Source organism: Lycorma delicatula, chromosome 2, assembly GCF_047948215.1.
Source record: "Lycorma delicatula isolate Av1 chromosome 2, ASM4794821v1, whole genome shotgun sequence".
In the NCBI taxonomy this organism is placed as follows: Eukaryota; Metazoa; Arthropoda; class Insecta; order Hemiptera; family Fulgoridae; genus Lycorma; species Lycorma delicatula.
In genome coordinates, this window is record NC_134456.1 from 227,644,030 (window position 1) to 227,657,474 (window position 13,445).

At 30.7% G+C, this 13,445-nt stretch overlaps 1 protein-coding gene across 4 annotated transcripts in view; it reads right to left on the bottom strand.

The window, feature by feature from the left end:
• Window positions 1–13,445, bottom strand: part of LOC142319715 (uncharacterized) — a 401,182-nt gene that overhangs the window by 6,461 nt on the left and 381,276 nt on the right. For 2 of the 4 annotated variants that reach the window (XM_075357302.1, XM_075357304.1), the window contains 3 exons: window positions 10,464–10,598; window positions 7,738–7,860; window positions 3,686–3,847 (listed from right to left, as the gene is read on the bottom strand). In XM_075357302.1, the coding sequence (XP_075213417.1) occupies window positions 3,686–3,847; window positions 7,738–7,860; window positions 10,464–10,598 (420 nt within the window). Of the gene's footprint in view, window positions 1–1,350; window positions 1,409–3,685; window positions 3,848–7,737; window positions 7,861–10,463; window positions 10,599–13,445 lie in introns of all 4 variants that reach the window. The other 2 variants (XR_012755261.1, XM_075357303.1) reach the window with 2 other exon arrangements.

The following is a 13,445-nucleotide window of genomic DNA, read 5'->3' on the forward strand; positions in this document are numbered from 1 at the left end:
TTTAACATTCATATCACAAAGAGATAGTTATGGAAAAGACATTCAATCAAGTCAGATGGGATAAACTAATAGAAATATTAAAAAGCCACAGAGTGGCCTAGGTGGATAGAAAATTAATGAATGTACTGAATTAGAAAATGGATATGAAAGTAAAGAATGTAATAACTGAATGGTTTGACCAAGAAAGACACCCATATTTTTTTAATACAAAGATTATGGTGAAGATTTGTTCAAAAGTATTCTAAAAGAGGATAAAGGGATCAAAAAAGCGGAAAGGAAATTAACTAAAGGTTTGTGGATAGGATGGTATTCTTAAGAGATGAAACAGAGGGAATACAAAAAATGATTTAAAAGTTAGAAGACATTATGACAGAATATGGAATGAAAATGAATGTTACAAAAACAAAATTAATGAGAATAGGAGACAATACTCAAATGAATGCCTGCACAAAAGGAAGAACTAAATAAGTAAAACAGTACATGGTATCATCATAACAGAAAATTACAAAAGGAAATAAAATAAGACCTAGAAAAGTGGCTAAAGAATCATATAATGTAATAATATGTAGTTAAACCTTGAAGAAGATTTTTGTGAAATGGTGTCAGAAAAGTAATTCTGTGTGGATGTGAAACAAGGATACCAAGAAAATGAGAAAAGAAAGGCTGTTGACATTCGATACGTGGGTATGAAGGAGGCTGGAGAAAATTAAATGGATACACAAAGTGGAAAATGAAGTGACGATGAGGAGAATAAGTGAGAATAAGGACTTCATCATAAATATTCAGAATAGGAAAACTATTTGTGGTTGGTTTGAAAGAAGTATGTCTCTTTGGCTGAGATGTATCATGAGAAGGAGAATAGTTGATTAAAATTAGAAGGTGCAAAAAGGAGATGCTAGAAAAAAGTAAAAATTATAGATGATCTGAAAGTAAGTGGAAGCTATCCAGAACTCAGAAGTTCAAAACCAGAAATAAAGGATAGTGAAGATTTATATGATGAAAGGATCCTGTCACATGTTAATGACTGTTTAACAATTGTTATGAGCTTACAACCGCAAAAATAAATAAATGAACTACATAACATTTAAATGAAAGCTGGTATGAACTAGCAAGTAATCACCCTGCAATATTAAAAATTTTTTTGAGTTAGCTAGTTAATTTCTCCAGTTGACCGGTAAAATATAAGTCATTTACATAAAGAATTGTTTATATTAAAAACATGTATTTATCTTATTTCATTGTTTTGCTTGCTTTTTTTTATCAGAGATTCTTTTTTATCAGTGAAAAGATTTTACATAACGTTGCCACAACTAATTTATAACTAAAAAAAAATATTCTCACTTAACTCACCAAAGTTGGTTTCATTACTGTTTCTACTTCATCATTTACAATTCTCAAACCAGTTAACCTGTAAGACATTTAAATGCTTCACAAAAGTACCTATTTAATGTCCCAATATTGTATAGTATTGGGACTAATCTATTGTGAAAGTTAAGTATTTATAGCAGTGCTTGTGATAATGACATATTATAAGCGATAAGAGGATAATACAACATAATAAGATTGAAGATCACATTGAAATGATTTTAAAAACTTATGGATCATGACTTCAGGAATGAATAAAGAAAATTTGGAAGTGAGGACCCCTTTATAATAAAATAACATTGTTAATATATTTATCACAAATATTTAAAAAAATAAATCCTTTTAATTATTATTTTTTGCTAAGTAAGTGTGCATCAGGATATTTATCATTACCAGGAAAAAATGATATTTTTTTACAGAACATCAAACATTTGTGAATTTAAAAGTTTTGTTAAAAACAACAAATAACAATCACACATGCAAATTTAAGTCATAATGTTTATTTAAGAATCCATCATTCCCAAATCAAGATTGATCAAAAGTTAAAATCATTCACAATCTCAGTAAATATTTATTTATTTTAAAGAAACTAATTTCAAAATTTTGGAATTTGATTCATGAAGCAATAACAATTATAGATAACTCTTTTTATTGGCTATGTGAGTTCAATATGCAGCATTCAGTGAAAATAAGATAAACTGCTGTGTGACAAAAATAAGCAACATTTTAAAATGCTCATGCAACTTTGTTGAAATAATAATTTAAATGATAAGCCAAGCGCATGATCATGTGCAGCAGTATTTACTTAATTTCTAATTGAGAACCAACTTAACTGCTTTTACATCAAAACAATGAATGATATATATCTCATATGTTTACCCATGAAAAGACTGTTCAATAACTTTTAAAAAATAATTACATTTTTCAAAGCATGTAAATACAATGTTAAAGAATGTTTTGACAGTCCAACAGGCATTATAATCATAAAATTCCAACCAATTTTCTATTACAATTAACATACTTGATAAATTTATGTTTTTGGGTAATGTCACTTTGGTAAATGAATGGAGAACTTAACAATTTTTCATTTCCTTTTCTATATATACATCATCAGTACTTACAAGTAATTTAATATTTTTTTATTGTTTTTTTTCTTTGAGATGACTGGCATCGACAGCTTTGGTCATTTTGCCCTATGAGAATGTTAATTTTAAGTGTATGAAAAATGCCAAGCTTGACCAGGATTCAAACCCAGGACCTCTGGATGAAAGGCTGAGATGCTACCACTCTCCACAGAGAATGGCTCTTTTTCTTTCTTTTTTTTGTGAATTGCTGACAAATATGAGTGATTTTTTTCATAATCCTCGAATGTCTACAGAGCGTGTAATTACAAAATCTTTAACTTTCAAGTATTCTTAATTAATAGCACTTCCATCTTCATGATGGATATGAAAAGTTGGTTCTTGTTTACTTGACTACAAAAATCATGAATAAGTAGCAGCATTACAGATTACGTGCAAACATGAAGATTTATTGATTTAACAACAGTAATTAAACAGGGTATACAGAGAATTCATTTAAATAATAACTATCGAAGAATTATCACAATTTTTTTAAATTTTGATCCAATAATTAACTTTTTATTGTATTATGTACTCTTTTTACAGGAAGTTTGAAGGTTTTTGCCTGGAATACTATACATAAAATATGCAGTACTGAAAAATTCTGAATCAGAAAATGTAAACTTTTCACTGAAAAACTCCAATACCTCACTGTGGAGGTTGGTATTTAATATCACACAGATTTTTTATTCCAAATAAGCATGTTAAACTAAATATTTTAGTTTAGTTAGGTTTTATTAATAATAAAATGGATTAAACATTTCTTTCATCAGGAAAAAGAAAAATGAGATGTAGATGAGAATTTAACCTACCCTAAGTATACTTTTAATACAAATTAATGTTTATAAATTATGGATACCAATTTTATTTTAGTGAATAAAAAAAATTCTGTTTTGTTATAGAAAAAAATTTCATTTGCTATTACTGTTTGCAAACTGAAAGAAACAAAAATGTCAAAAAGTATTTATAATATATAAACCAATAAAAAAAAAGTGAAATAAAACAATTACCGTTAAAAATAATTAACAAACCAAACAACAATGGTGCAATTTAATCTTTAAATAGTTGTCATGATTGTAATAATAAATAAAATCAATTAATAGGACCAGTTAATTAATTTTAATAATTAGTTATAATAATGGGTTAGTACAGTGTTAATTTGTACAAGTGATTCATTACAATTACAGTATTACAGTCACCTCTGTATTTGACCTGTGTAGAAGTCGGGTGAGATGCTGCATTAAAGAAGTGTCCGCTCCGGAAGGAACCGACAGGAGTTAACATAGAACGGCTGCTACAGAATGATGGTGTAATAGATCCCCCTCCATACCTGTTCATAGTCTGCAGGTCACTAGTTGCTGCTGTAACATAGAATTAATCAGTACATTAATGATACTGTACAAAATACAAAATATAATTTTAGTAGAAAAGCTGCAAGTTAACCTCTAGGAATAATTCTCTAAATGTCCTTCATAGCATTTGTTTAAAATGTAGAAAACATAACATTAATGTAGTTTTTAATTGAAAATAACATTGTTCAAAAAAGTTTCTGTTTATTATATTTAAGTGGTGTTGAACAGCATGACAAAACGTTTTTAATGTTTTTCTATTAAAAAAAAAAAATCACGTTTTTTTTCATTAATGGTGTGTTATTGAAGGATTTTTTCATTGTTCACAAATAAATTACTGTAATTAAAATAACATCATAACCGTAGTTAAAAAAAATATTTTAACCATGAATATTGTAATTATAATTTATTAATTACAAACTAACTACTGGTAAATGATGTATAAGGCAAAATGCCTTTTTCTGGGAAAAAAGGAAATCTATTTTCATAACTAAAATTTTGTCATTCTTTTTTCTATTATTGTTAATTTAACAGTATTATTGTATTTGTTAAATACACTTATTACATGTGTTCTCCTACTCATTAGAGGCAGTGTGTATAATGCATTATTTCTTGACAAAAAAAGGCATATTAGGTTTTTGTTTCCAATATCTGGCTGTCTTTTTAATGTCTTAATATATGTATGATCCTTCTCATGCTGGAAGTGTCACAGAGATTTGAGATTACTGATGCATTACTTATGTACCAGTTGTGTGTACAGAGCAAGGTTTCACTTGTAGGGGGTGAATATTACTCCTATCCAGTTGTGGCATACAAATTTCCTACAATATGTTTAACTCAATGAAGAAGGTAAAAAAATACAACATAATTTTTTCTTTGAAGGTTAGATATGCAATTTTCAGTTCTGAATTTCTTGAGTGAAAGATATGATGAGCGAAAAGTAACACAACCCTGAATTCATTAATCCACTGAAGCAGGAGATTTACTTTAAGATTGGCACTAAGGGTGGGTTGATCTTGTAGCAATTAACATATACACAACAATCAAGTAATCTCTCCCTATTTGTCTGTCAATGGCAGGTGTGCTATAAAAAGATTATCATTTGTTTACACATTTCAATGTGCATTTATTCTTCAGAGTTATTTTAAATAGCAATTGTTTTTAAATTACCAGGAAGACTTCGCTGTAGCTTTTCCTTAATCAAATGTACCCAATAATTTAACAAATTCATGCATAGTCACTCATTTTTGAGAAAAAGAAAATTTTGTTGATGAATGAAAACAATCCGGCTAGCCAAATTAAATGAAAAATCTTTAAAATGTATCTGTGCTTTCTCTGAATAATCATCTCAAAAGTCAATAAGAAAGTTATCTTGACAGACTGGAATGTTAGCAAAGCCATGAAGAAATTAAAATTACTTCTGTAATACGAGGGTTATTTTTTTTCAAGGTTCGAAATCTCGAAATAAAAACCCGCGCAAAAATCGGATGAACCTTTGTGCATATGTGTTGCGCAGTATCTCTATTATGACCTTCAATTAGGCCATGTCACTTCCTTTAGTTCTGAATACGCAGCTAGCACATAAACATGTCTACAGCAATAGCATCTCTCGCCAAGTGTGAAATTCATAGACGAATAAGTAATGTGTACGGTGAAACTTCAATAAGTGACAGCAAAGTGCGACAATGGTGCAGGAACTTTAAAGCAGGACGTACAGATGTTCATGATGCAGGCGGTCAGGGAAGGAAGCGAGTGTCAACCGATGATCTCGTTGAGCGAGTGGATGAGGCAATTCGAGAAAATCATCGGTTCACGATTTCTGTATTGAGCGATTCGTTTCCTGAAATTTCAAGGTCAGCTCTCTACACCACTGTGAGTGACAGACTTCAGTACTACAAACTGTGTGCAAGATGGGTTCCCAAGATGCTGTCCGACCATCACAAAACAATGAGAATGGACACCTCCCTAATGTTTCTCCAGCGCTACCACAATGAAGGAGAAGATTTTTTGAACAAAATTGTCACAGGGGATGAGACATGGGTCCATTTCGAAACTGAAGAAATAAAAGAACAATCCAAACAGTGGATGCATTCTCATTCTCTCAGTAAACCAAAGAAGTTCAAGCGAACCTTCTCCAACAGAAAGTGTGTGGCTACTGTGTTCTGGGACCGGAATAGAGTTCTCTTGGTGGAATTCATGGAACGTGGCATGACCATCATTGCAGTTTCATACTGCGTGACTCTTCAATGTCTACAAAGGGCAATTCAGAATAAGCGGAGAGGAATGTTATCATCAGGCATTGTCTTTCTCCATGACAATGCTCAGCCGCACACTGCAGCTGTAACAAAGAAGCTCCTGCAGCATTTTCATCGGGAAGTGTTTAATCACCCACCATACAACCCGGACTTGGCTCCATACGATTTTCACCTCTTTGCTCACATGAAATGCTGGCTAGAAGGACAACATTTTGGCCAGACATCGAGCTGCAGACCAGCGTAGAAACATGGCTGAAAACACAGGCGGCTCTGTTCTATGACGACGGTATTGGAAAGTTGGTACCACGCTACGACAAATGTCTAAATCAGAGTGGTGACTATGTAGAGAAATAGTGTAACTATGTAAGTACTTATTACAAATAAAAAATTTTTTATTGTCACTGTGGTTTTCATTTTGTGACTGATCAGACCTTGAAAAAAAAAATAACCCTCTTATATTCACATCATGCAGTAACTGAAAGTATTTGATAATGGAAAAATACTCAATTATTTCAAGTGGTATGTGTGTTTTGTTTATGCCAATACTCGGATCTTGAATTGCATTTTCTTTAGTGACAAGGCATAGTTTCATCTATGTGGCTATATAAACAGCCAGAAAAACTGATGTTGGAGTCGGAGAATCCTCATGTTTTCCATGAGACTACATTACATTCAGAAATGATTTTTTCTGAGTTTGGTGGGCAATATTGGAAGAAAATAATGGATCCAATATTTTTGTTAGAAACAATAACATCTGAGCTTTACCAGCAGATTATTACTGAATTCATAGCGCTGCTAGAAGATAATGATGTGATTACATCAAGACAGTGCAACAGGCCACACAGTGAACAACACAATGTTGCTGCTCTTCTGGGAGGAAATTGTTTCTTGTAGTCTATGACCACCTAGGTCAATTGACTTTTTTTCTTAGGGATCATTTAAAATAAAAAGTGTTCAGAAATAATCTTCACATAACTAATTAACTCAAATGGACAAAAGTCCATTTGAGATTATTGATGGACTAGTCGAAATATCCCATACCAGTACTGCAACAATTACCCACCGGGTTGCCTAGTGGTGCGTCTTCACAAATCAGCTGATTTTGAAGCTGAATGTTCTAAGGTTCAAATCCTAGTAAAGGCAGTGACTTTTAGACGGATTTGAATACTAAATCGTGTATACCGATGTTCTTTGGTGGTTGGGTTTCAATTAACCACACATCTCAGGAATGATCGACCTGAGACTGTACAAGACTATAGTTCACTTACACTCACATATCATTCTCTGAAGTAATTCCTTACGTGGTTCCAGAGGCTTAACAGAAAAAGAAAGAAGTATTGCAACAATTATAAAAGTGCTGTAAATATTTACAGATATGTTGATGCCTGAATAGCTTCAGATGGATAATATTTTGAACATTTATTATTAAAAGATTACTTTTTTCATAAGTTATGAAATTATTTCACATTTCTTTCTTTCTTAAAACTTATAAAGTTTTTTCATATATTGGTTCCATGTACATTCATTTTTTCATGTAGGTTGGATAACTTTTTTGTCCACTGTATTAGGGTGCCAATAACCATTTAGCACCAAACTCGTACAAGAAAAAAATGGTAGACTATTTGCACAAAAAAAAATACAACTTACCTGTAGACATGAAAAATATATCACTGTTCAGTTTGTATGGACGACCTCTAAATGTTGAGGGAACTGATGGTGGTGGGGTTTGCATATTAGCATCGCACCTGTTGATATCAATGTCTGTCAACACTGTAAACAAAAAATACAATTTTGTTAGCTAACTATATAATTAAAAATCCAATTATGTTTATAAAATTCCATAAATTAGCCTTTCTTTTATACATGGTTTTTTTTTGTATCACAATTAGCATTTATCTAGAATGCTTTCCACCTCATGTTCCATTTGTTCAACAATTATTTTAGCTAGTATTCTGAATCCATAAGAAGTCAAAAGAATGGCAATTTGCTCATAAGAAGTCGAATAGTAACTGTCTTACAGACCTTCTCCTGCTATTTTTAGTTTTTATAATCTAATTTTATTGAAATCTGAGGGGACTTCTTCAGTCTCATGTTCTGTAGTTTATATAAAGTAAACCCTTCATTTTATGGAGCTTGATCTTATGGTCTTTGGGTTTAATAGACAGTTCTACAGTTATGATAATAAAAAATAGTTATAATAATAAAATTTTCCATATAATACTCAACAAGTCCTGTAATAACATAGCATTCATAGTGAGGGAATGAACTTTCAGTGATGTCTTGGAGTCTGTTTCTCTAATTACCTTACTGATACTGATCACTAATCTACATTAACTGTCATAAAATATTGTTGATGCATCTTTGTTTTATTAAGTAATTAGGTGAAATAAAGTTCTCATTAACAAATTTAATGAAACTGATTTGAAAGGATTAGGGGAACAAGATTTTGAATATTGTTGTTGGTAGGAGAAAAATCAAGTCTTTCCACAGAAGAAATTCAAGATTGGCTGGCTAGAGCAGTAAGGGAAATCAAAGACATCATAAAATTCTAGAATTAGAATGAGGAAGAAGAAATCAGATCAACAGCTTGATGTTGATTCATTAAATATTACTGATGCAATGAAATGTTGAAAGCAGGATGCATATAATGTAAGGTATAAATAGTACACAAAGTCAAACAAATAATAATATCACAAATAATATATTTAAAATGACAGTAGGAATGATGTTATGGCCCTACCACAATATTATGTCAGCTGAGGGAAGTTGTTCAGTTTTCTTTACACTTAATTAATTTACATTACTATTATATTTCAAATAATAAAAAAAATTGAATAACACTTAAATAACAACATGGGAGCTGTCGTTTTATTTTGAACCTTAACAAGATTTTTTCAGCTTGACTTTACAGACAAGCTTACCCTCCCAAATTAATGTGTAAAACTGAAGGTTAACTATAGTTCCTTATAAACTGTCCAAGGAAACCTGGCCTAGAATACAGGTAGTCATCTGAATGCTCAGGTGCATTGTCTTTATTGTCTTTAGAACAAGATGATAAGATGACAGTGATGACAAGGTGATATGTCTTAGAACATTGTCTTTAGGAATGATATTTATGTGAACAAAGAATTGTCCACATTTAGTTTTATATGAATGTTAAAATGTGTTTCATTCAGCAGGTACAGAACAATATTGATGTAAAAGATTATAAAATATTTTTGCATGTAAAATATCTAACACTCTTGTGCGAGTGTTAGATAAAGTTTGCAGTCAGCTTGGACATTTGTTTGTTAACTGTATTTTCAAATTATAGTCCTTGAAGGGTTCACAATACACTAAATAACTTTTTACTATTTTTATGTTTCTGCCAATTTTTATATAGCAAAAATCTATATTAAAATAAGCTTTTATTATCAAACTGAAAAGCTAAATGATATTTAGAGCTCAGTATGGTTGTAATATACAAGAGATACACTGTCACCTTCATTCTTAATCATCAGGACTACCAGAACTTTACTCACTACCAAACATTCAATTTAAAACATTTATTTAATACATCAGTTCATTTACATTATAATTCTTTACATTATAATCTTCAATTATAATGAATTCTGTTATTTCATTAATTTTGATTAATATTGTATTTTCATCACAGAATTATATCAAAATTAATGAAATAACAGAATTCATTATAAACAGCAACTTTATTAGTTATGATTATATCCAGAATAAAAAACTTGTACTGTTATTTAACCTTTTTTTAATAATGTAAAGTGAAGTATCATCTTATACATTATTGGGCTGAAAAAACTATTTCATTCTGTCCATACATTGTACTGGAGGGATCAGGCTAATTTTTTTTATTCTGCTCATACTGACCCACAGATATATCATCACACACCATCAGACTTCAAACTTGAGTTTCCTCTGAGAATTCCTTGAAAAATCGTCATTTATTACTTAATTGAGGAACTTTCCAAGGTTATTACTCACAGGAAAATCACTTTGAAGGTCTGCTGATGCTTGATGACATATCTGCGGGTCATTCTGAGCGGAAAAAAAGTCATCCTGTCCAGTAGAATTTCTGGACAAACTGGAAATAGGTTTTGAGCATGCATTATGCTTGTAGTAGGAAAGGAAAGAGAAAAACAAGGAGGTTGGAGGTGAGATGTAATATAAATGGAATTTTTTTTAATATATACTAATAATATATTACTTATTATTAAATATATTACTTTATAATAATAATGCTGCAGAGCAGCAAGGGGTCACTATTATTATTATTAAATAAAAATAATTATTTAATTTTTTAGAATTTCTGAACAAAAAGAGTTTCTATTTATTAACAAAATAATAAAAGTAATAATACTAACGTGAGAGCCGTTGGTCGAGTACTGACGTTGGTGGTCGTCGCCATAATTCTTCATCTCGACTGTTATGGTCATCTGAATCTTCTCGTTCTAAATCTGGTACTGAATCAGATAGTTTGTGTTCAGATCTTAATGTACCTGTAAATAGTTCCATACATGAAATTTTAAAAATAAATTTATTTTATGATTATACTAATAATGTATTTCTAGTCCAATTTAAAATCCAAATTGTAGTTCTTGTCCACTCTAACCACTTCTAACATATTGTTTAAGTTATTGAACCTTAATGAGCTTAGTAATGTACATAAATACTACTGTGTTACATCTTTTATACTGAATAACAGTGGTATACCTATCGTGTATGCCATTTATATTATACAATAGTAGTTCTCAAACTATGTGGTGCAAGCTCTTGGGAGTTATAACAGTAGAAGAAGCAAGAAGAATTGGAATTTTATTTTTCCTAATCAACCTAAAATACAGAGTGATTCAGTAGGTAAGGAAAATAATTTGGAAAATCATTCTAAAGTTACAAACAAAGAAAATGTTCATACAAACATGATCCAAAAATGCTTCATCAAGTTTGGCTAACGAAAGAGTTTGCCCGGATTTCAGTTCCTCCGGTGAAATGAAGTAGTATTGAAATCTTTAAGGCATTATATAAGGGGTAAACTTGATAGTTTCTTATGTATTTTATCTGAAAAATTGAATAAAACAGGTCCCAGTACTGTATCTTCAGTAGTTTTCATTGTATCCAACGTAAAACAGAAAAAAATAATGATGAAAAACACATTTTTTTGGTTTGACATACAATAACTTTGTTAAATGATTAATAAAATTGTACATTCATTATTAATACTTGTAAAGATTTTAATACTAAGAAAACTGATGTCATAAAATCTATGAAAAACAAAAAGTAAATCAACTTTTGTTACTAAAAACAAAACAGAACAAATCTTAACAATGTTAAGAATTTGAAAAAATTAAGAACAGCAATTTTTAGTACAATAAATTTCATCTTTTAAAAATTAAGTTGGCAACATTATCTGTGTGTAATTAATAGAATACTATATGGTGATGAAAGGGAAAACATTCTTCAGCTGGTACAACTTAGTTCTACAATGAGCACATGAAGAATTTCTACACACCCAAAAATTCCACAAAGAACAGTATGGGGGATACTACATGTTCACGGACTGCTCCTTATCATTTTCAGTAAGTTCAACACCTCCACCTTGGTGACCATGACAGACGATAAAAGTTTTTTCAGTGGGTTAACAATAATTACCACTTAATTTTGTTCATACTATTTTTGGATGAGGTACTTTTACCTGTTATGGCATAAACAACACATGAAATTCATATCAATGGTGTGAAGAAAACCCACATGCTATAGTAAAATCAAATTTCCAATAATAATCTTCAGTGAACATTTGGTGTGGCATGATTGTCAACCAATTAATAAGCTCTTTCATATAACAATGTGTCATGGGAAGAAATTATCTGGAATTTTTAAACAATGTATTTCTTACAAGCTTGGAAATTTTTCATTGGCGAAATGAAAAATGGATTTAAATGTACTATCAACTTGATGAACACAAACACATTTCATGAATGAAGTAAGATATTTCTAGATAAAAAATTTACTAGTAAATGGATTGAATGTGGTTAAAGGGCTGGTAAATTGACCATGTAGATCACCGCATCTTACTTATTCCCTTAGATTACTGTTTATGGGGATGGATGAAATGTGAGTATATGAGGTTTATAAATAAAGTAGAGACTAATATTTTTTGGCAGCCAAAGTGGCAACACTACAAAGTTACTAGTAAACATATCCTTATATGAACAGCTGATTTACATTAGGTATATAATTTCTAGTCTATTGTTGCCACGTGAGATGTAAATAAACTTTTCGTGAAATGAGTTTTTGTTGTGTCTGTAATCTTAATACCCTGCCATAAACTAAAGATTTAGTAAGTAAAAATTTCCAATTTAATTTCTCATACTCACATAATCATTCATTATTTATGAATTAATCCATCAGAATAATACATATGGTCTGGAGATTTTTGATGATTGAATATTCCTATTGATGGGATGGTTTTATTCTTACCTCTTTACAAATACTGCACTAGAATTATTATAGATTTCTATAATTAAAAACTGTATAGACCAATTACTCTTTCAATATTATTTTTTACAACTGAGGAAGATCATAGAGAATCGTTTTTTTAAATAGGTTCGTTCTTAGAGAACCTATTCAAATTTGATTGATATGATGTTCTGAAAGTCTCCAGCTTTCTTGATTCACAGCCTGTAGGTTGCTGTATCCCTTATTTGTGTAATGAATATAACTATCACCTATTATGTTTATGGAACACTAGACCAGCTTGTGTTATTAATTAGAAACAAACTACAAAACGGTGGCTGAAGACTAGCGATTAGTTGTTGGCATTAAAATATAACTAGTTCAACCAATCCTCAAACTATCGACTTCTTGAACGGAAAGTTTAATGATTGACCACCAGCACCACTTCAGGAAACATCTATTTATAAAAAATTTGCTTGTCTATTGACTGGGAATATACTGCATGATAACATTTTGTTATCTAATTAGCAGATTTATGCCTTTTAGCTGTTGCAGAAAACGCTTCTGGAGCATAATTTGATTAGAAGATATAACACTTCTTCTTAACCCATTATTATACTTATTTATAGGTGTGGATTTAATCGAATAACCTATGGGTAGATTAAGCAAAAGTGAAGATGTCAGATGACTAAAGCTGAACTCAGGGAAGGTTATGTCTGCTCTTCACGGATATAATTATACTGTCTTTGACGTGTGAAACTGATGGCTTCACATGTCAGAAATGGATGGTTTTCTGGTAAATATGAAAGTTAGGATTTCTACTATGTTCCAAGCTATATTAGTAATGACACTGTAATATTTTATGGATATGATATGTGAATAATAGGAAAACT